This window comes from Bombina bombina, chromosome 3, assembly GCF_027579735.1.
Source record: "Bombina bombina isolate aBomBom1 chromosome 3, aBomBom1.pri, whole genome shotgun sequence".
Classification (NCBI taxonomy): Eukaryota; Metazoa; Chordata; class Amphibia; order Anura; family Bombinatoridae; genus Bombina; species Bombina bombina.
In genome coordinates this window covers 602514469-602538929 of record NC_069501.1, presented here as the reverse complement: position 1 = coordinate 602538929, position 24461 = coordinate 602514469, and the positions used below count along the sequence as shown (strand labels likewise).

At 41.6% G+C, this 24461-nt stretch overlaps 1 protein-coding gene across 2 annotated transcripts in view; it reads left to right on the top strand.

Annotated features, from left to right (window-relative positions):
- Positions 1–24461, top strand: part of KDM1A (lysine demethylase 1A) — a 184878-nt gene that overhangs the window by 78877 nt on the left and 81540 nt on the right. For both annotated transcript variants that reach the window (XM_053707204.1, XM_053707203.1), the window contains exon 3: positions 21360–21493. In XM_053707204.1, the coding sequence (XP_053563179.1) occupies positions 21360–21493 (134 nt within the window). The remainder of the gene's footprint in view (positions 1–21359; positions 21494–24461) is intronic.

The window sequence follows — 24461 nt, the reverse complement described above, 5'->3', positions numbered from 1 at the left end:
TAACCTAATTCGTCTAGGGAAGTCATATTGTGTACCTCTAAGCATTGTCTCCTTCATTTGTGTTGTGTACACTATTATGCCTATTTTAGACAGCTATATTGTTTGCCTGTAAGCTCAGTGCAATAGAATCCGCTCATATATGTTTTGTACTATGTTGGGTCTATTTAGTGCAGTTCTATTATATGCTGGCAGACAATGATCATTAATACCTGCTCATTGATATCTTGTACTTTATTATGTCTGTTTAGGGCAGGTTTTTTTTTTTTCTTATGTATTTAAGTATCGCTCATTAGCATCTGCTCCAGTGTATGTTGCTCATTATGAGGTCCAGAATGGGTTAATAATACTGCTAGCCCTTCTCTCATATCTGGGATGTGTATCAATGCACAGTCCAAAACTCCCCACAGTTTAGTGGCAAGCACTGAAACCAGAGCTGTAGCTTTATCTACCTACTAGAGATATGACTGCTCTGTAGTATCTAAAATAGACGATCATAAGGGGCTAAAATAGAGAACTAGTACAGTGTCAGATTTTTTTTTTTTTTAACTCATGACTAGTAGTACAGATCCCTCCTACTGTTCATAATAAGTAGCCACATTACTATATAAGTTAGTCTATCCTACTTATGTTTCTGGTTAATAGTTTGAAAGAAGTTTTTAGTCTAAGTTTAGCAAATAGTTCTAAATCCTATAAAATCAGAAAACCGGGATTCATCATTGGAGGTCCAAGAGTGGTCTCCACATGTTAGGGATTGCCTTCTTCGGCTATGTTTATACTTTAATGGGAGGTCTAAGTGTGGTCTGTAAGGTTATTTTGAAGGCTTAGAGCTTTATTGGCACCAATATTGTTTCCTTTCATTTTGTCTGTAAGCCTTTATTGACATGTATATTTTTTTATGCCTTTCAACGAATCTCAATAAAAATTATAAAAAAAAAATGAAAAAAAAAATGAAAGGGACAGTTTCCAGAATTATTTAAAAAGATGGATTATCCATTTATTAACCATTCCCCAAATTTGCCAACATGGTTATATTAATATTCTTTTTACCTCTGTAAGTACTTTGTATCTAAGCCTCTGCAGATTGCCCCCTTATTTCAGTTCGTTTGACAGTCTGGCATTTCTCCAACATAGGTGTGTCCGGTCCACGGCGTCATCCTTACTTGTGGGATATTCTCTTCCCCAACAGGAAATGGCAAAGAGCCCAGCAAAGCTGGTCACATGATCCCTCCTAGGCTCCGCCTTCCCCAGTCATTCTCTTTGCCGTTGTACAGGCAACATCTCCACGGAGATGGCTTAGAGTTTTTTGGTTGCAATTTCTTCTGCAAGAAGAGTTTCAGAGTTATCTGCTCTGCAGTGTTCTCCTCCATATCTGGTGTTCCATGCAGATAAGGTGGTTTTGCGTACTAAACCTGGTTTTCTTCCGAAAGTTGTTTCTAACAAAAATATTAACCAGGAGATAGTCGTGCCTTCTTTGTGTCCTAATCCAGTTTCAAAGAAGGAACGTTTATTGCACAACTTGGATGTAGTTTGTGCTCTAAAATTTTACTTAGCAGCTACTAAGGATTTCAGACAAACATCTTCTTTGTTTGTTGTTTATTCTGGTAAAAGGAGAGGTCAAAAAGCAACTTCTACCTCTCTCTCTCTTTCTGGCTTAAAAGCATTATCCGATTGGCTTATGAGACTGCCGGACGGCAGCCTCCTGAAAGAATCACAGCTCACTCCACTAGGGCTGTGGCTTCCACATGGGCCTTCAAGAACGAGGCTTCTGTTGATCAGATATGTAAGGCAGCGACTTGGTCTTCACTGCACACTTTTACCAAATTCTACAAATTTGATACTTTTGCTTCATCTGAGGCTATTTTTGGGAGAAAGGTTTTGCAAGCCGTGGTGCCTTCCATCTAGGCGACCTGATATGTTCCCTCCCATCATCCGTGTCCTAAAGCTTTGGTATTGGTTCCCACAAGTAAGGATGACGCCGTGGACCGGACACACCTATGTTGGAGAAAACAGAATTTATGCTTACCTGATAAATTACTTTCTCCAACGGTGTGTCCGGTCCACGGCCCACCCTGGTTTTTAATCAGGTCTGATGATTTATTTTCTCTAACTACAGTCACCACGGTATCATATGATTTCTCCTATGCATATTCCTCCTTTACGTCGGTCGAATGTCTGGGGAAGGCGGAGCCTAGGAGGGATCATGTGACCAGCTTTGCTGGGCTCTTTGCCATTTCCTGTTGGGGAAGAGAATATCCCACAAGTAAGGATGACGCCGTGGACCGGACACACCGTTGGAGAAAGTAATTTATCAGGTAAGCATAAATTCTGTTTTTAGCCAATCAGTGCTGACTCATAAATAACTCCACAGTAATCAGCACAATGCTATCTATATGGCACACATAAACTAGCGCTGTCTAGCTGTGAACAACTGTCAAAATGCACTGAGATACGAGGCGGCCTTCATTGGCTTAGAAATTAACATATGAGCCTACCTAGGTTTAGATTTCAACAAATTATACCAAGGAGACAAAGCAAATTTAATGCTTAAAGGGACATGCCACCCACATTTTTTCTTTTATGATTTAGAAAGAGAATGCAATTTCTCTTGTAAGGTGTATCCAGTCCACGGATCATCCATTACTTGTGGGATATTCTCATTCCCAACAGGAAGTTGCAAGAGGACACCCACAGCAGAGCTGTAATATAGCTCCTCCCCTAACTGTCATACCCAGTCATTCTCTTGCAACTCTCAACAAGCTAGGACGTTGTAGGAGAGAGTGGTTAAATATAGCTAGTTTATTTTCTTGAATCAAAAGTTTGTTATTTTTAAATAGTACCGGAGTTGTGCTATTTTATCTCAGGCAGTAAATAGAAGAAGAATCTGCCTGAGGTTTCTATGATCTTAGCAGGTTGTAACTAAGATCCATTGCTATTCTCACATATGTCTGAGGGGATTACACAGATGAGGTAACTTCTGAATGGCGTGCAGTTTATTCTGCTATCAGGTATGTGCAGTTATAATTTTTTCTAGAGATGGAAAACACTAGAAAATGCTGCGGATACCGGATTAATGTAAGTTAAACCTGAATACAGTGATTTAATAACGACTGGTATCATGCTTACTCCCAGGGGTAATACCCTTATGATATTTACAATATAAAACGTTTGCTGGCATGTTTAATCGTTTTTATATATGCTTTGGTGATAAAACTTTATTGGGGCCTAGTTTTTTCCACATGGCTGGCTTAAATTTTGACTAGAAACAATTTCCACTGTTGTAGTATAAAAGTTACAGTTGGTGCAGTTAAAATTACAAACTGTGACATCCAGCTTCCCTCAAAGGCCCTCTGAATGCTATAGGACATCTCTAAAGGGCCCAAAGGCTTTCCAAAGTCGTTTATTGGGGAAGGTAGGGCCACAGCTTGCTGTGGCAGTTGGTTGTGACTGTTAAAAAACGTCTATTTTGTTTTTTTGATCCGTTTTTTGAACTAAGGGGTTAATCATCCATTTGCAAGTGGGTGCAATGCTCTGTTAGCCTATTATACACACTGTAAAGATTTTGTTTGATTTACTGCATTTTTTCACAGTTTTTCAAATTCTGACAAAATTTGTTTCTCTTAAAGGCACAGTACCGTTTTTTATATTTGCTTGTTAACTTGATTTAAAGTGTTTTCCAAGCTTGCTAGTCTCATTGCTATTCTGTATAAACATGTCTGACATAGAAGAAACTCCTTGTTTATTATGTTTAAAAGCCATGGTGGGAACCCCCTCTTAGAATGTGTACCAAATGTACTGATTTCATTTTATGCAATAAAGATCATTTCTCTTGTTAAGTGTATCCAGTCCACGGATCATCCATTACTTATGGGATATTAACTCCTCCCCAACAGGAAGTGCAAGAGGATTCACCCAGCAGAGCTGCTATATAGCTCCTCCCCTAACTGCCATTACCAGTCATTCTCTTGCACCCAACGACTAGATAGGATGTGTGAGAGGACTATGGTGATTATATTTAGTTTTATACCTTCAATCAAAAGTTTGTTATTTTATAATAGCACCGGAGTGTGTTATTCCTTCTCTGGTAGAATTTGAAGAAGAATCTACCTGAGTTTTTACTATGATTTTAGCCGGCGTAGTTAAGATCATATTGCTGTTTCTCGGCCATCTGAGGAGAGGTAAACTTCAGATCAGGGGACAGCGGGCAGATTAATCTGCAAATAGGTATGTAGCAGCTTATTATTTTCTGACAATGGAATTGATGAGAAAATTCTGCCATACCGATATAATGTAAACTCAGCCTTAAATGCAGTAGCAGCAACTGGTATCAGGCTGTCATGTATGTATATTTTACACTTCAGTATTCTGGGGAATGGCACTTCACTGGAATTATACTGTGTGCATAAGACTTTAGCCTAATTTGCAGGGACTGGCAACAGGCTCTTTAATAACACTTAATTTATGTTAAACGTTTTTTGCTGGCATGTAAAATCGTTTCATTTTCTGAGGTACTGGGTGAATAAAATGTTTTGGGCATTATTTTTTCCACTTGGCAGTTGTTTTATTTAATTTATGTCAGTTTACTGATCTCTCTCACTGTTGTGTGTGAGGGGGAGGTCAAAAAATTCAGTCAGAAGCTCATTGTATTTCCTGCATGATCCCTGAGTTCTGTAGAGATGAACCGGGTCTTCAAAACTTGTTTTTAGGGAGGTAATCATTCACAGCAGAGCTGTGAGATTGTAGTTGACTGTGATAAAAAACGTTTATTTCTGTAACTTTTTTTTTCTGCTATCAGGGTTAGTTATCCTTCGCTAATGGGAACAAGCCTTTGCTAAAATTGTGTTTTTTACAAAGATTTGATGCTATAACCTTTCAGTTTATTAACTTTCAACTGTCATAACTCTTTCTGTGCTTCTTATAGGCACAGTACGTTTTCATATTATAGTAAATTACTTGAAAAGTATTTCCAAGTTGCTAGTTTATTTGCTAGTGTGTTAAACATGTCTGATTCAGAGGAAGACATCTGTGCTATATGTGCTAATGCCAAAGTGGAGCCCAATAGAAATTTATGTACTAACTGTATTGATGCTACTTTAAATAAAAGTCAATCTGTACAAATTGAACACATTTCACCAAACAACGAGGGGAGAGTTATGCCGACTAACTCGCCTCACGTGTCAGTACCTGCATCTCCCGCTCGGGGGGTGCGTGATATTGTGGTGCCGAGTACATCTGGGCGGCCATTACAAATCACATTACAGGATATGGCTACTGTTATGACTGAAGTTTTGGCTAAATTACCAGAACTAAGAGGTAAGCGTGATCACTCTGGGGTGAGAACAGAGTGCGCTGATAATGTTAGGGCCATGTCAGATACTGCGTCACAACTTGCAGAACATGAGGACGGAGAGCTTCATTCTGCGGCTGACGGTTCTGATCCAAACAGATTGGATTCAGATATTTCAAATTTTAAATTTAAGCTGGAAAACCTCAGTGTATTACTAGGGGAGGTGTTAGCGGCTCTGAATGATTGTAACACAGTTGCAGTACCAGAAAAAATGTGTAGGTTGGATAAATATTTTGCGGTACCGTCGAGTACTGACGTTTTTCCTATACCTAAGAGACTTACTGAAATTGTTACTAAGGAGTGGGATAGACCCGGTGTGCCGTTCTCACCCCCTCCGATATTTAGAAAGATGTTTCCAATAGACACCACCACATGGGACTTATGGCAAACGATCCCTAAGGTGGAGGGAGCAGTTTCTACTTTAGCTAAGCGTACCACTATCCCGGTGGAGGATAGCTGTGCCTTTTCAGATCCAATGGATAAAAAGTTAGAGGGTTACCTTAAGAAAATGTTTGTTCAACAAGGTTTTATATTGCAACCCCTTGCATGCATTGCGCCTGTCACGGCTGCAGCAGCATTTTGGTTTGAGTCTCTGGAAGGGACACTTGAATCAGCTCCATTAGATGAGATTACACACAGGCTTAAAGCTCTTAAGTTAGCTAACTCATTTATTTCAGATGCCGTAGTACATTTAACTAAGCTTACGGCTAAGAATTCCGGATTCGCCATTCAGGCGCGCAGAGCACTGTGGCTAAAATCCTGGTCAGCTGACGTTACTTCTAAGTCTAAATTTCTTAATATACCTTTCAAAGGGCAGACCTTATTCGGGCCCGGATTGAAAGAAATTATCGCTGACATTACAGGAGGTAAAGGCCATGCCCTGCCTCAAGACAGAGCCAAACCTAAGGCTAGACAATCTAATTTTCGTTCCTTTCGGAATTTCAAAGCAGGAGCAGCATCAACTTCCTCTGCTCCAAAACAAGAAGGATCTGTTGCTCGCTACAGACAAGGCTGGAGACCTAACCAGTCCTGGAACAAGGGCAAGCAGGCCAGGAAACCTGCTGGTGCCCCTAAAACAGCATGAATTGAGGGCCCCCGATCCGGGAACGAATCTAGTGGGGGGCAGACTTTCTCTCTTCGCCCAGGCTTGGGCAAGAGATGTCCAGGATCCCTGGGCGCTAGAGATAATATCTCAGGGATACCTTCTGGTCTTCAAATACTCTCCCCCAAGAGAGAGATTTCATCTGTCAAGGTTGTCAACAAACCAAATAAAGAAAGAGGCGTTTCTACGCTGCGTACAAGAGCTTTTATTAATGGGAGTAATCCATCCAGTTCCACGGTCGGAACAGGGACAAGGGTTTTACTCAAATCTGTTTGTGGTTCCCAAAAAAGAGGGAACTTTCAGGCCAATCCTGGATTTAAAGATCCTAAACAAATTCCTAAGAGTTCCATCGTTCAAAATGGAGACTATTCGGACAATTTTACCCATGATCCAAAAGGGTCAGTACATGACCACAGTGGATTTAAAGGATGCTTACCTTCACATACCGATTCACAAAGATCATTACCGGTATCTAAGGTTTGCCTTTCTAGACAGGCATTACCAGTTTGTAGCTCTTCCATTCGGATTGGCTACGGCTCCGAGAATCTTCACAAAGGTTCTGGGTGCTCTTCTGGCGGTACTAAGACCGCGAGGAATTGCGGTAGCTCCGTACCTAGACGACATTCTGATACAAGCTTCAAGCTTTCAAACTGCCAAGTCTCATACAGAGTTAGTACTGGCATTTCTAAGGTCGCATGGATGGAAGGTGAACGAAAAGAAGAGTTCTCTCTTTCCACTCACAAGAGTTCCCTTCTTGGGGACTCTTATAGATTCTGTAGAAATGAAGATTTACCTGACAGAAGACAGGTTAACAAAGCTTCAAAATGCATGCCGTGTCCTTCATTCCATTCAACACCCGTCAGTAGCTCAATGCATGGAGGTGATCAGCTTAATGGTAGCAGCAATGGACATAGTACCCTTTGCACGCCTACATCTCAGACCGCTGCAATTGTGCATGCTAAGTCAGTGGAATGGGGATTACTCAGACTTGTCCCCTACTCTGAATCTGGATCAAGAGACCAGAAATTCTCTTCTATGGTGGCTTTCTCGGCCACATCTGTCCAGGGGGATGCCATTCAGCAGGCCGGACTGGACAATTGTAACAACAGACGCCAGCCTACTAGGTTGGGGCGCTGTCTGGAATTCTCTGAAGGCTCAGGGACAATGGAATCAGGAGGAGAGTCTCCTACCAATAAACATTCTGGAATTGAGAGCAGTTCTCAATGCCCTTCTGGCTTGGCCCCAGTTAACAACTCGGGGGATCATCAGGTTTCAGTCGGACAACATCACGACTGTAGCTTACATCAACCATCAGGGAGGGACAAGAAGCTCCCTAGCAATGATGGAAGTATCAAAGATAATTCGCTGGGCAGAGTCTCACTCTTGCCACCTGTCAGCAATCCACATCCCGGGAGTGGAGAACTGGGAGGCGGATTTCTTAAGTCGTCAGACTTTTCATCCGGGGGAGTGGGAACTTCATCCGGAGGTCTTTGCCCAAATACTTCGACGTTGGGGCAAACCAGAGATAGATCTCATGGCGTCTCGACAGAACGCCAAGCTTCCTCGTTACGGGTCCAGATCCAGGGATCCGGGAGCGGTTCTGATAGATGCTTTGACAGCACCTTGGACCTTCGGGATGGCTTATGTGTTTCCACCCTTCCCGATGCTTCCTCGATTGATTGCCAGAATCAAACAGGAGAGAGCATCAGTGATTCTAATAGCGCCTGCATGGCCACGCAGGACTTGGTATGCAGATCTAGTGGACATGTCATCCTGTCCACCTTGGTCGCTACCTCTGAAACAGGACCTTCTGATCCAGGGTCCCTTCAAACATCAAAATCTAATTTCTCTGAAGCTGACTGCTTGGAAATTGAACGCTTGATTTTATCAAAACGTGGTTTTTCTGAGTCAGTTATTGATACCTTAATACAGGCTAGGAAGCCTGTTACCAGAAAGATTTACCATAAGATATGGCGCAAATACTTATATTGGTGCGAATCCAAGAGTTACTCATGGAGTAAGGTTAGGATTCCGAGGATATTGTCTTTTCTACAAGAAGGTTTAGAAAAGGGTTTATCCGCTAGTTCCTTAAAGGGACAGATTTCAGCTCTGTCCATTCTTTTACACAAACGTCTGTCAGAAGTTCCGGACGTTCAAGCTTTTTGTCAGGCTTTAGCTAGGATCAAGCCTGTGTTTAAAACTGTTGCTCCACCATGGAGTTTGAACTTAGTTCTTAATGTTTTACAGGGGGTTCCGTTTGAACCCCTTCATTCCATTGATATCAAGTTGTTATCTTGGAAAGTTCTGTTTTTTTTTTGTTTCAAAAGTTTATTGAGATTCAAATTTTTACATAGAAATAAACATACAAAATAAAATCAATTACAGTCTTGAATCATTTTGCGTCTTACTTTTGAGGGGGTGTGGATAGGGGGGGTGGGGAGGGGGAGGGAAGTTCAGGTAATGTTACAATAATTATCAATGTTGAGAGGAGGAGTCATTGTACAATAAAGTGTACCGTCCAGGCCTGCATGTGTTTCTAGCTTTGCTTTCTGAGGTTTTTTTTTTTTTTTTTTTTTTTTTTTTTTTTTTTTTTTTTCCTTTTCATTCAGAAGAGGAGTGTGTGTAGGTTTCCCACACAAGGAGCGTCTGGGCGTATAAGTCTAAAGTTTTATTTTTCATGTAAAAGTATTCTTCCATAGATATAGTGCGATGGCACTCTGCAAGCCAGTGTGCCAGGGAGGGGGTCTTATCTGATTTCCAGTTTCTTGCAATCAGAATTTTAAAACTATTGCTCAGGATATGAAATAGTTTTTTTAACGGAGTAGAAAGTTTTCTCGGGGTCTTGTTAAAGAGCCATAAGCAAGGGTCTAAGGGAGTGGGTATTCCTAGTATTTTACTAGATTCCTGCGCTACCTCGTTCCAAATAGGTATTAATTTACTGCATTGCCACCATATGTGGGACATGTGGCACTCTTCAGATCCACATCTCCAGCATTGAGCTGATTTAAGTTTATATATTTTTTTACATCGTTCTGGTGTTAGGTACCATCTTTGAAGTATTTTTAAATTAAGCTCAACAAATTTGCAGGAGATTGAGGTTTTTTTAATATTTGTGAAAATTTGCAAGGCATCTGTGTAAGTAATTTCTATTCCCAATTCAGTGTTCCATCTGTCTATGTAATATGGTAGAGCTCCGTGCGGTTGTTGTGATAGGAGGGAGTGTGTAATAGATAGAGCGTGTCTGGTTGGGGTGCTTTTATGGCAAATAGATTCGAAGGGTGTCATTGACCTAATCATGTTATTGGATTGTGGGTGTGAAGTGATATATGATTGACACTGTCTATAGAAGAACCAGTCTCCAAGGACGGAGAGGCCCTCAGAGACTAGCTCCTCCACGGTAGGGGAGTGTTGTTCATTTCCCAAGTGGTGGATCTGTAGGGATCTGATGGAGCTACCCGCAAGTCTAGCTGCCATTGAGAGGCCAGGTTGGAATTCGTTATTGTGTGTTAACGGTGTTAAAGGTGAGAGTTTTGTCGATATATTGGGGTACTCAGTCAAAACTCTGTCCCAGACTCTGAAGGTTTCTGATATAATTTGTGTGGTGGTTTTTAAGAATCTATCTCTGTCCCTTGGCGACCAGCAGAGTTGGCCCAGGTGTTGGTTGTGTGTCATGTCATGTTCAAGTTGTACCCATGATTTATCGTTTAGGTTCGAGCACCAATCTATAATTCGTTGTAAAAAAGTAGCTTGTCTGTATCTATGGAGATCTGGGACTCCGAGGCCTCCCATTTGTATGGGAAGGAGCATTATCTTTTTGCTAATTCTCGCTCTATTGTTGAGCCAAATGAAGTTTAGGATGTTTGATTGCAGGGTGTTGAGGTAGTTTGTAGGAAGGGGGATGGGTAGAGTTTGAAAAAGGTAGAGGAGTCTTGGAAGGACGTTCATTTTAATTACGTTGATCCTCCCTAACCATGAAATATGCTTCCTTTTCCAGGAGGAGAGATCTGTGATAATTCCTTTAAGGAGTGGTTTGTAATTTAAAGTAAAAAGGTGATCTGGGGATGGCGTGAGTTGGATACCTAGGTATTTTAGTGAGCTTGTTTGCCAGCGGAATGGGCATATGTGTTTGATTAAGTCTATTTCCGTCGTTGGGACATTAATGTTCATAATTTCTGATTTCGTTTTATTAATTAGAAAGTTAGATACAATGCTAAATTCGTCTAACTGATGTATGATGTGTGGTATAGTTGTTAGAGGGTTAGTGATGCAGAACAGCACATCATCGGCATATAACATAATCTTGTGATGTGAGTTGTGTATTTGTAGACCTGTTATTAGGGGGTGGTTTCGTATTTTATGTGCTAGTATTTCTATTACGCAGGCGAATAGCAGCGGGGAGAGGGGGCAGCCCTGTCGTGTACCGTTTGTGATATGAAATGGGGCCGAAAGGGAACCATTTACGCGGACCCTGGCTGTTGGAGTAGAGTACATGGCGAACACCCGATTAATAAAGTCTTGACCCACACCCATTTTTCGTAATACCGCTCTCAGAAACTGCCAACCAACGCGGTCGAACGCCTTCTCCGCGTCGGTCGACAGAACTAAGAGCGGGATTTTTTTGTGTGTAGCGTATTCTATAAGTTGTGTAACCCGGACAGTATTGTCTTTTGCTTCCCTGGTTGGTACGAAGCCGACCTGGTCTTTTTCAATTAGTTGCGGTAGTACTGTGTTTAGTCTTACTGCGAGAATTTTAGCGTATATTTTTAAGTCAGTATTTAGGAGTGAGATTGGCCTAAAGTTTTCTACATAATCAGGGCTTTTTCCAGGTTTTGGTATAATGGAGATGAAAGCTTCCAGTGTCCTAGTGGGGAAAGGGTTCTCCGGTGTTATCGAGTTAAAGAGAGATAGAAGGTGCGGGGAAAGGAGATCTATGTATTTTTTATAGTAATAGTTAGTGTAGCCATCAGGGCCTGGGGCTTTGTCCGTGGGGAGGTCTTTTATGGTTCTTTTAATTTCAAGTAGGGTAAAGGGGTTTTGTAGGAAAGTTTGTTGTTCTTCTGTCAGTTCTGGAAGTTTAACGTCTGATAAGTATTTGTCAATAAAGGATGCGTTGGGTTCTGAATTATGTGTATGTGAGTCTGTGGGTTTCGTAGTAAGGTTGTATAGTTTTTCATAGTAGGAACGGAAGGCTTCAGCGATGTTTGAAGTGTCATAATGTGTTTTGTTGTGGGACTTTATTGAGAGAATGTAGTCGCGTTGGGTTTTGCGTTTTAATTTGCGGGCAAATAGTCTACTGCATTTGTTGTCTCCTTCGTAATGTGTCTGCTTGAGTTTGAAGGCAAATGCTTTGCATTCTTTATCTAGAAGGTTGGTCACTGTCTGTTTTGTCTCTTGTAATGTTTTAGCTAATTGTGGGTTGTCAGGTGTTCTTTTAAGTTGTGATTCTAGATCATTTGCTTTATTCAAGGAGTCATGTAGCAGTTGTCTCTGTTGTTTTTTGTAATGGGAGTGCATGCTCATTAATTCCCCTCGTATAGTTCCCTTATGCGCCTCCCAGATGTTCTGGAATGAGGGTATAGAGTTAATATTAAAATCGAAGAATTCTTTTATTGCTTTTTGAATTTTATCATTGTATAGTGGGTGATCTAATAATTCCTCATTGATTTTCCATATGTAAGTAGAAGGGGAAGCTGAGGGCCATTGTATTGTGCATGAGACTATAGAGTGGTCTGACCAGGTCGCTGGGATTATGGATGATTGTGTAGTTAATGAGAGAGTAGTTACATCAGTTAGTATGTAATCTATGCGAGAGAAACGTGAATGTGGATGAGAAAAGAACGTAAAATCTTCTGTCTCAGGGTGATGTATTCTCCAAACATCATGTAGTGCCAAATCTCTTAAGCGTTGCTTTATTACCGTCAGTGCTCTATGTGGTGTTGATGAAGTGTGATTCGAGTTATCTCGGTACGGGTCTAGGGATACATTAAGGTCTCCTCCCATTATTAACATACCCTTGGCCACTTCTAAGAGTTTCCCAGTGAGGGAGGTTATGAATTTGTCTTGTCCAGTGTTTGGGGCATAGGCGCTTACTAAGGTGGTAATAGTGTTAAATAGTTTCCCCACTAGTATTATATATCTACCTTCTGTGTCTTTATGTGAATCGAGTAACTGAAAAGGTATACCCTTCTTTAATAAAATTCCAACTCCATTAGTCTTGGCACTGTTTGAGGAGTAATATGAGGGGCCAAATTTATAGAAGAAAGTTTTAGGTTCTTGTCCCTTTATGAAATGGGATTCTTGTATGAATATCAGGTCCCCTCTCTTATGTTTGATATCTCGCATAACGATGTTTCTTTTGTGTGGGTTATTTAGGCCCTTAGCATTAATCGTTAGAAAAGATAATTGTCTGTTATTGGTTTTATTTTTACTCATGGTGATTTATCCTTGGTGGTACTACGCTGTGTCGGGTATGTGGAAACAGTGTTAGGCTATTTCTCAGGCCTGGACGGTATAAGAACCAACATGGAAATGTGAAATAAAAAGAGCGTATACATTGTACATTTATAAGAGTGAACAATATGAACATTACAGTATGTTTCATTATGCTTAAATGGTCATCAATGGGGGTAGGATAGTTAACTAGGGGGGGGGGAATGGCCAGAAGCCAGAGGGAGGATTGAAATTCCTTTCATTTCAATCTGAGGTTTACAGCAGCAAGAATGTAAATATTAAATATAAGAATAACAATGTGATTATCTATGCTAATGGTTAACAACCAAAACCTTGTTAAATTAGAAAGGCCCTTATAGGGTTATGGTGGAGAGAATAGATCAACAGGAAATAACATTTTGCTTAACTTAACTATCAAGTAGCTAAACAGTTAGTGTACTATCTTCTGACTAGTAATGGTGACAAGTTTTACATTTCAAGGTCTTACCCAGGATGAACAGTTCAAATAAGACAATTGTCTTGGTCAGTCTCTTAGTGATATAGGAGAAATGTTCATATTTTCTTTTCGTTTCTTAAGGGACTGAACTTTGTTCCAAGTTGTTTTCTGCAAGCTTGAGAATGGAGTATGTGCAGCTGAGGGTTGGGGGCCTTCGGCTGAGGAGGGTGGGCCAGGTAGTTTCAAGGGGATTCCCAGTCCTTTAGAGAGTTTGTCCAGGTCTTGTGTACCTTTGTAAATGATGGTAGTTCCTTCATGGGGTACGATTAAGCTGAAGGGGAATCCCCAGCGATATTTGATGTTTCTGTCCTGGAGTATAGAAGTGATGAAACGGGTTTCCTTTCTCTTTTGTATAGTGCTGGGGCTCAGGTCCGGATAAATCTGTAGCTCATGGTCCAAATATGTGATTGTGTGGGAGGATCTAGCTTTCTGCCATATGGTTTCTCTGTCGTTAAATCTGAGGAATTTGAGGATAATGTCCCTGGGGGGAGCATTAGGTGATGGTGGGGGACGGAGAGATCTATGGGCTCTTTCTATTTCTATTGGTGGGGCCTGTTGGTTTCCCAGTATTTGACGAAAAAGTCCTTGTAAGTATTCCAGCAGGTCTGTTGGCTTTATTATCTCGGGTATGCCTCTGATGCGGAGGTTACTCCTCCGTCCCCTATTCTCTAAGTCCTCTATCTTTTCTTGTAGGGCTTCTAACTTGCTTTCATGTGTGCTGGTTTGATTGTATAATGAGCAGACAGCTTCAGTAGTTATGTCTTGCGTTTCCTCAACTGTTACTATCCTCTCTCCCATCTCTGTTATATCTTTGCGCAGCGTGGATAGTTCTCTTGTTATGAGAGATTTGAGAGATTCAAAATCTTCTTTGGATGGTAGTTTTGCTATGTCCTGTTTAAGTTGTATCATGTAGTCAGGAGATGATATTGGGTCATTCTGGAAGGTGCCGTCTGTGGAGTTTGATTCTTGTGTATCTGATGTATTGGATTGGAAAAAGGAGCTTACCAGCGTGTTGGACTGCAACTGTCCTTTAGGGTTTTTGTCCCCTTTGCCTTTGTTCTTGGATGTCATGGTTGCTGCAGGTGAGTAATTTAGAAAACTCAGTATGAGAACTTGTGATGCAGTAAACTGCAGAAGTCTGCTTAGGCCTGATGGCGTATGTTGTGGTTTATGCACAATGTGCAGTGCTATGCGTTAATTTCTGATTCGTGTTGTCCTTTTATATTTTATGAGGCAGTTTTAGTGTATGTTCTCTTGTTGATAACTGTTTTGTTCATCTCCTTAGAGGATTTCCCAATATTGTGCTGATTATTTTATTGTTATTTTTGTGATCCGCTTTTTACGGCATATTATGCATTAAGTGGAGTTATTTGTACCGTGTTCTCTCTGGTGTGAGACTTGTGTGGAGCCTTTTATGAACAAACTGGTGTGAGCTCTTACCCCATCGGGTCTCCGGTCATCGTGTATCGTGAGGGATCCTTTACCGTCGCAGTTGCAAATGTGTAAAGATGGCGACGGAGCGCTCCGTTGCTCCTGCTTTCTGTGAAATTGCATGCGGGTCCGGTCCCTCCCGGTTTCGTGCTTGCTCACATGTGGGACTTTGGTTGTTTAGCCACTGTTTGCAGCTGGTTGAAAGAGCTAGACACTGTTTTAAGGGTGACAGGTCTTGCTGCTGTGCCGGAGCGATGTGACTATGCGGCCATTTGCCTGCTTGGCCAAGCTCCGCCTCGGAAAGTTCTGTTTTTAATGGCGATTTCCTCGGCTCGAAGAGTCTCTGAGTTATCTGCCTTACATTGTGATTCTCCTTATCTGATTTTTCATTCAGACAAGGTAGTTCTGCGTACTAAACCTGGGTTCCTACCTAAGGTGGTCACTAACAGGAATATCAATCAAGAGATTGTGGTTCCATCTTTGTGTCCTAATCCTTCTTCGAAAAAGGAACGTCTGCTACACAATCTAGATGTAGTCCGTGCCCTGAAATTTTATCTACAGGCAACTAAGGATTTTCGACAAACGTCTTCCCTGTTTGTCGTTTATTCTGGTCAGAGGAGAGGTCAAAAAGCTTCGGCTACCTCTCTCTCCTTTTGGCTTCGTAGCATAATACGGTTAGCCTATGAGACTGCTGGACAGCAGCCTCCTGAAAGAATTACAGCACATTCTACTAGAGCTGTGGCTTCCACTTGGGCCTTTAAGAATGAGGCTTCTGTTGAACAGATTTGCAAGGCTGCAACTTGGTCTTCTCTTCATACTTTTTCCAAATTTTACAAATTTGACACTTTTGCTTCTTCGGAGGCTGTTTTTGGGAGAAAGGTTCTTCAGGCAGTGGTTCCTTCCGTATAAAGAGCCTGCCTGTCCCTCCCGTCATCCGTGTACTTTAGCTTTGGTATTGGTATCCCATAAGTAATGGATGATCCGTGGACTGGATACACTTAACAAGAGAAAACATAATTTATGCTTACCTGATAAATTTATTTCTCTTGTAGTGTATCCAGTCCACGGCCCGCCCTGTCACTTTAAGGCAGGTAATTTTTCCATTAAACTACAGTCACCACTGCACCCTATGGTTTTCCTTTCTCTGCATGTTTTCGGTCGAATGACTGGTAATGGCAGTTAGGGGAGGAGCTATATAGCAGCTCTGCTGGGTGAATCCTCTTGCACTTCCTGTTGGGGAGGAGTTAATATCCCATAAGTAATGGATGATCCGTGGACTGGATACACTACAAGAGAAATAAATTTATCAGGTAAGCATAAATTATGTTTTTCTGTCTTTAAAAAAAAATTATCACCAGAGGAATCTGACGAGGGGGAAGTTATGCCGACTAACTTTCCCCACGTGTCAGACCCTTTGACTCCCGCTTAAGGGACTCACGCTCAAATGGCGCCAAGTACATCTAGGGCGCCCATAGCGTTTACTTTACAAGACATGGCGGCAGTCATGGATAATACACTGTCAGCGGTATTAGCCAGACTACCTGAACTTAGGTAAGCGAGATAGCTCTGAGGTGAGACAAAATGCAGAGCATACTGACGCTTTAAGAACCATGTCTGATACTGCCTCACAATATGCAGAAGCTGAGGAAAGAGAGCTTCAGTCAGTGGGTGATGTTAATGACTCAGGAAAGATACCTGATTCTAATATTTCTACATTTAAATTTAAGCTTGAACACCTCCGCGTGTTGCTTAGGGAGGTTTTAGCTGCTCTGAATGACTGTGATACCATTGCAGTGCCAGAGAAATTGTGTAGACTGTATAAATACTTTGCAGTGCCGGTGTGTACTGATATTTTTCCAAATACCTAAAAGGTTTACAGAAATTAATAAGGAATGGGATAGACCAGGTGTGCCGTTCTCTTCCCCTCCTATTTTTAGAAAAATGTTTCCAATAGACGCCACCACATGGGACTTATGGCAGACAGTCCCTAAGGTGGAGGGAGCAATTTCTACTCTAGTAAAGCGTACTACTATCCCTGTCGAGGACAGTTGTGCTTTTTTTTTAGATCCAATGGATAAAAAATTAGAGGTTACCTTAAGAAAATATTTATTCAACAAGGTTTTATCCTACAGCCCCTTGCATGCATTGCCCCTGTCACTGCTGCTGCGGCGTACTGGTTTGAGTCTCTGGAAGAGGCTTTACAGGTAGCGACTCCATTGGATGACATACTTGGCAAACTTAGAGCACTTAAGCTAGCCAATTCTTTTATTCTGATGCCATTGTTCATTTGACTAAACTAACGGCTAAGAATTCTGGTTTTGCTATACAGGCGCGCAGAGCGCTATGGCTTAGATCATGGTCAGCTGACGTGACTTCAAAATCTAAGCTACTTAACATTCCCTTCAAGGGGCAGACCCTATTCGGGCCTGGTTGAAGGAGATTATTGCTGATATCACTGGAGGAAAAGGTCATGCCCTTCCTCAGGACAGGTCCAAATCTAGGGCCAAACAGTCTAATTTTCGTGCCTTTCAAAACTTCAAGGCAGGTGCGGCATCAACTTCCTCTAATAATAAACAAGAGGGAACTTTTGCTCAATCCAAGACGGTCTTGAGACCAAACCTGACATGGAAAAAAGGTAAGCAGGTAAAAAAGCCTGCTGCTGCCTCTAAGACAGCATGAAGGAACGGCCCCCTATCCGGGAACGGATCTAGTAGGGGGCAGACTTTCACTCTTTGCCCAGGCGTGGGCAAGAGATGTTCAGGTTCCCTGGGCGTTGGAAATTATATCCCAGGGATATCTTCTGGACTTAAAAGCTTCCCCCCCCCAAAAAGGGAGATTTCACCTTTCACAATTATCTGCACACCAGATAAAGAGAGAGGCATTCTTACACTGTGTATGAGTCCTCCTAGTTATGGGAGTGATCCATCCAGTTCCAAAGGAGGAACAGGGACAGGGTTTTTACTCAAATCTGTGGTTCCCAAAAAAGAGGGAACCTTCAGACCAATTTTGGATCTAAAGATCTTAAACAAATTCCTCAAAGTTCCGTCGTTCAAGATGGAAACTATTCGTACCATCCTACCACTGATCCAGGAGGGTCAATATATGACTACAGTGGATCTAAAGGATGCTTATCTTCACATTCCGATACACAAAGATCATCATCGGTTTCTCAGGTTTGCCTTTTAAGACAGGCATTACCAGTTGTAGCTCTTCCCTTGGGATTAGCTACAGCCCCAAGAATCTTTACAAAGGTTCTAGGGTCACTTATGGCGGTCCTAAGGCCGCGGGGCATAGCAGTAGCCCCTTATTTAGACGACATCCTGATACAGGCGTCAAACTTCCAAATTGCCAAGTCTCATACGGACGTAGTACTGGCATTTCTGTGGTCGCATGGGTGAAAAGTGAACAAGGAAAAGAGTTCTCTATCCCCACTCACAAGAGTTTCCTTTCTAGGGACTCTGATAGATTCTATAGAAATGAAAATTCACCTGACGGAGTCCAGGTTATCAAAGCTTCTAAATTCCTGCCGGGTTCTTCATTCCATTCCGCGCCCTTCGGTGGTTCAGTGTATGGAAGTAATCGGCTTAATGGTAGCGGCAATGGACATAGTGCCGTTTGCACGCTTACATCTCAGACCGCTGCAACTATGCATGCTCAGTCAGTGGAGCGGGGATTACACAGATTTGTCCCCTCAACTGAATCTGGACCAAGAGACCAGGGATTCTCTTCTCTGGTGGCTATCTCGGGTCCATCTGTCCAAAGGTATGACCTTTCGCAGGCCAGATTGGACAATTGTTACGACAGATGCCAGCCTTCTAGGTTGGGGTGCAGTCTGGAACTCCCTGAAGGCTCAGGGATCGTGGACTCAGGAGGAGTCTCTCCTTCCATTAAATATTCTGGAACTAAGAGCGATATTCAAGGCTCTTCAGGCTTGGCCTCAGTTAGCAACTCTGAGGTACATCAGATTTCAGTCGGACAACATCACGACTGTAGCTTACATCAACCATCAAGGGGGAATGAGAAGTTCCCTAGAGATGTTAGAAGTTTCAAAAATAATTAGCTGGGCAGAGATTCACTCTTGTCAACTATCAGCTATCCATATCCCAGGTGTAGAGCACTGGGAGGCGGATTTTCTAAGTCGTCAGACTTTTCATCCGGGAGAGTGGTAACTCCATCCGGAGGCATTTGCACAACTGATTCATCGTTGGGGCAAACCAGAACTGGATCTCATGGCGTCTCGCCAGAACGCCAAGCTTCCGTGTTACGGATCCAGGTCCAGGGATCCCAAGGCGACACTGATAGATGCTCTAGCAGCGCCCTGGTCTTTCAACCTGGCTTATGTGTTTCCACCGTTTCCTCTGCTCCCTCGACTGATTGCCAAGATCAAGCAGGAGAGAGCATCTGTGATTCTGATAGCACCTGCGTGGCCACGCAGGACCTGGTATGCAGATCTAGTGGACATGTCATCCTTTCCACCATGGTCTCTGCCTCTGAAACAGGACCTTCTATTTCAGGGTCCTTTCAACCATCCAAATCTAATTTCTCTGAGGCTGACTGCCTGGAGATTGAACGCTTGATTTTATCAAAGCGTGGCTTCTCCGAGTCAGTTATTGATACCTTAAGACAGGCACGAAAGCCTGTCACCAGGAAAATTTACCATAAGGTATGGCGTAGATATCTTTATTGGTGTGAATCCAAGGGTTACTCATGGAGTAAGGTCAGGATTGCTAGGATATTATCTTTTCACCAAGAAGGTTTGGAAAAAGGATTGTCAGCTAGTTAAGCGTCTGGCAGATGTTCCAGACGTTCAGGCATTTTGTCAGGCTTTAGTTAGAATCAAGCCTGTGTTTAAACCTGTTGCTCCACCATGGAGCTTAAACTTGGTTCTTAAGGTTCTTCAAGGAGTTCTGTTTGAACCTCTTCATTCCATCGATATCAAGGTTTTATCTTGGAAAGTTCTTTTTTTGGTAGCTATTTCCTCGGCTCGTAGAGTCTCTGAGCTATCTGCCTTACAATGTGATTCTCTTTATCTGATTTTTCATACGGATAAGGCAGTCCTGCGTTCCAAACCTGGGTTCTTACCTAAGGTGGTATCTAACAAGAATATCAATCAAGAGATTGTTGTTCCATCCTTGTGTTACACAATTTGGACGTGGTCCGTGCTTTAAAGTTTTACTTACAAGCTACTAAAGATTTTCGTCAAACATCTGCTTTGTTTGTTGTCTACTCTGGACAGAGGAGAGGTCAAAAGGCTTCGGCAACCTTTTTCTTTTTGACTAAGAAGCTTAATCCGCTTAGCCTTTGAGACTGCTGGACAGCAACCTCCTGAAAGGATTACAGCTCATTCCACTAGAGCTGTGGCTTCCACTTGGGCCTTTAAAAATGAGGCTTCTTTTGATCAGATTTGCAAGGCGACGACTTGGTCTTCGCTTCATATTTTTTAAAAATTTTCAAAATTTGATACTTTTGCTTCTTCGGAGGCTATATTTGGGAGAAAGGTTTTACGGGCAGTGGTTCCTTCCATTTAAGTTCCTGCCTTGTCCCTCCCTTCATCCGTGTACTTTAGCTTTGGTATTGGTATCCCACAAGTAATGGATGATCCGTGGACTGGATACACCTTACAAGAGAAAACACAATTTATGCTTACCTGATAAATTTATTTCTCTTGTGGTGTATCCAGTCCACGGCCCGCCCTGTCATTTTAAGGCAGGTAATTTTTAAATTTAAACTACAGTAACCACTGCACCCTATGGTTCCTCCTTTCTCTGCTTGTTTTCGGTCGAATGACTGGCTATGACAGTTAGGGGAGGAGCTATATTACAGCTCTGCTGTGGGTGTCCTCTTGCAACTTCCTGTTGGGAATGAGAATATCCCACAAGTAATGGATGATCCGTGGACTGGATACACCACAAGAGAAATAAATTTATCAGGTAAGCATAAATTGTGTTTTTAAACATCTTTCTAATTTACTTATATTATCTAATTTGTTTTATTCTCTTGATATTCTTTGATGAAAAGCATATCTAGATATGCTCACTAGCTGCTGATTGGCTCACCCTGTGCATTGCTTTTTCTTCAACTAAGGATATTTAAAAAATGAAGCAAAATAAATAATGGAAGTAAATTGTAATGTTTAAATTTCTATTCTCTATCTGAATCATGAAAGAAAGATTTGGGGTTTAGTGGCCCTTTAAAGTAAATTTGAAAGTTTAAAATTTCATGTCCTATGTGAATCATAAGTTTAATTTTGACTAGAATAGAATGTCCCTTTTAATATTAGCAAATTGTATGTTAATATTAGTTTAAATTTTAGCTGGGTGGTCAGTAAAATCTACTGGGTGGTGTTCCTAGTAAATAGGTCCTGGAGACAACACATTTTGTTTTTATTTTCTGCACCGGGAAGGATTTTCTTATCACTGTGATTTTGGTATTGGTAATTTGTGGGCCAAATCCGCATTCATTTTTGTTCTTAGTTACCTGAGTCAGCTTCCTCTTCTTGCATCTGGAAGTTTCATTGGAATGTTGTTTTTTTTCAGGTGTTGAGGGTGCTGCTTTCCAGAGCAGACTTCCTCATGACAGAATGACTTCTCAAGAGGCAGCTTGCTTCCCTGACATTATCAGTGGACCACAACCAACGCAAAAAGTTTTTCTCTATATCAGGAACCGCACTGTAAGTAGATCTGTGTGTTTTTACACTATTGACTACAAGATAGATGTATAGATATATATAGATATATATAGGTGTGTGTGTATGTGTATATATATATATATATATATATATATATATATATATATATATATATATATATATTCATAATATAGCACTGGTAGTACATTCGTTAAACCAATGTCTATAATTGATGGTAACATAATGGTACCAAGCGTTAAACCAGGCTTCACAAGTAGATTTTGTCAAACTATTGCATTGCTTTAAATAATATAGCTGTTATTATTAAGATAAATTAGTTGTTGCAGCTCTCCTGGCCAAGAACTGGGATATTAAAGAGAAAGTAACGAATAATGACCCATGTTAGAGTCAAGTTCTAAAATCCCTAGGGAAGGAGGGAAGAGAGGACAAAACTTCATTCCACAGATATCACAGATTTACTTGCTGATTAGCCAAAACCCAAGCTGTCTCAAAGAGCCAAATAGAACACAAATCTAGTTTGTCTTTGAGGTGAAAAGCGCACTGCCCCGTGCTTCTGATGTACTCTATGATCATAACTACTTGTGAGAAGGTTGGAAAGGAAATTTCTCTCAAAATCTTGCTGTAGAAAGTTTAGTTGCAGCAAACAAAACTTTCTTTCATGTAATTAGCAAGAGTCCATGAGCTAGTGACGTATGGGATATACATTATTACCAGGAGGGGCAAAGTTTCCCAAACCTCAAAATGCCTATAAATACACCCCTCACCACACCCACAAATCAGTTTTACAAACTTTGCCTCCTATGGAGGTGGTGAAGTAAGTTTGTGCTAGATTCTACGTTGATATGCGCTCCGCAGCAGGTTGGAGCCCGGTTTTCCTCTCAGCGTGCAGTGAATGTCAGAGGGATGTGAGGAGAGTATTGCCTGTTTAATTTCAATGATCTCCTTCTACGGGGTCTATTTCATAGGTTCTCTGTTATCGGTCGTAGAGATTCATCTCTTACCTCCCTTTTCAGATCGACGATATACTCTTATATATATATATATATACCATTACCTCTGCTGATTTTCGTTTCAGTACTGGTTTGGCTTTCTACAAACATGTAGATGAGTGTCCTGGGGTAAGTAAGTCTTATTTTCTGTGACACTCTAAGCTATGGTTGGGCACTTTTTTAATAAAGTTCTAAATATATGTATTCAAACATTTATTTGCCTTGACTCAGGATGTTCAACATTCCTTATTTTCAGACAGTCAGTTTCATATTTGGGATAATGCATTTGAATCAATCATTTTTCTTACCTTAAAAATTTGACTTTTTCTCCAACATAGGTGTGTCCGGTCCACGGCGTCATCCTTACTTGTGGGATATTCTCTTCCCCAACAGGAAATGGCAAAGAGCCCAGCAAAGCTGGTCACATGATCCCTCCTAGGCTCCGCCTACCCCAGTCATTCTCTTTGCCGTTGTACAGGCAACATCTCCACGGAGATGGCTTAGAGTTTTTTTAGTGTTTAACTTTTGCTTCTTCTGAGGCTATTTTTGGGAGAAAGGTTTTGCAAGCCGTGGTGCCTTCCATTTAGGTGACCTGATTTGCTCCCTCCCTTCATCCGTGTCCTAAAGCTTTGGTATTGGTTCCCACAAGTAAGGATGACGCCGTGGACCGGACACACCTATGTTGGAGAAAACAGAATTTATGTTTACCTGATAAATTACTTTCTCCAACGGTGTGTCCGGTCCACGGCCCGCCCTGGTTTTTTTAATCAGGTCTGATAATTTATTTTCTTTAACTACAGTCACCACGGTATCATATGGTTTCTCCTATGCAAATATTCCTCCTTAACGTCGGTCGAATGACTGGGGTAGGCGGAGCCTAGGAGGGATCATGTGACCAGCTTTGCTGGGCTCTTTGCCATTTCCTGTTGGGGAAGAGAATATCCCACAAGTAAGGATGACGCCGTGGACCGGACACACCGTTGGAGAAAGTAATTTATCAGGTAAACATAAATTCTGTTTTTCCTGTGGGCTGTTAGGCTCGCGGGGGCTGAAAATGCTTCATTTTATTGCGTCATTCTTGGCGCAAAAAATCTTTTCTGTTTCCGGCGTCATATGTGTCGCCGGAAGTTGCGTCATTTTTTGACGTTTTTTTGCGCCAAAGATGTCGGCGTTCCGGATGTGGCTTCATTTTTGGCGCCAAAAGCATTTAGGCGCCAAATAATGTGGGCGTCTTATTTGGCGCTAAAAAAAATATGGGCGTCACTTTTGTCTCCACATTATTTAAGTCTCATTTCTCCAACATAGGTGTGTCCGGTCCACGGCGTCATCCTTACTTGTGGGATATTCTCTTCCCCAACAGGAAATGGCAAAGAGCCCAGCAAAGCTGGTCACATGATCCCTCCTAGGCTCCGCCTACCCCAGTCATTCTCTTTGCCGTTGTACAGGCAACATCTCCACGGAGATGGCTTAGAGTTTTTTAGTGTTTAACTGTAGTTTTTATTATTCAATCAAGAGTTTGTTATTTTAAAATAGTGCTGGTATGTACTATTTACTCAGAAACAGAAAAGAGATGAAGATTTCTGTTTGTATGAGGAAAATGATTTTAGCACCGTAACTAAAATCCATGGCTGTTCCACACAGGACTGTTGAGAGCAATTAACTTCAGTTGGGGGAACAGTGTGCAGTCTCTTGCTGCTTGAGGTATGACACATTCTAACAAGACGATGTAATGCTGGAAGCTGTCATTTTCCCTATGGGATCCGGTAAGCCATGTTTATTAAGATAGTAAATAAGGGCTTCACAAGGGCTTATTAAGACTGTAGACTTTTTCTGGGCTAAATCGATTCATTATTAACACATATTTAGCCTTGAGGAATCATTTATTCTGGGTATTTTGATATGATTATATCGGCAGGCACTGTTTTTGACACCTTATTCTTTAGGGGCTTTCCCTAATCATAGTCAGAGCCTCATTTTCGCGCCGGTATGGCGCACTTATT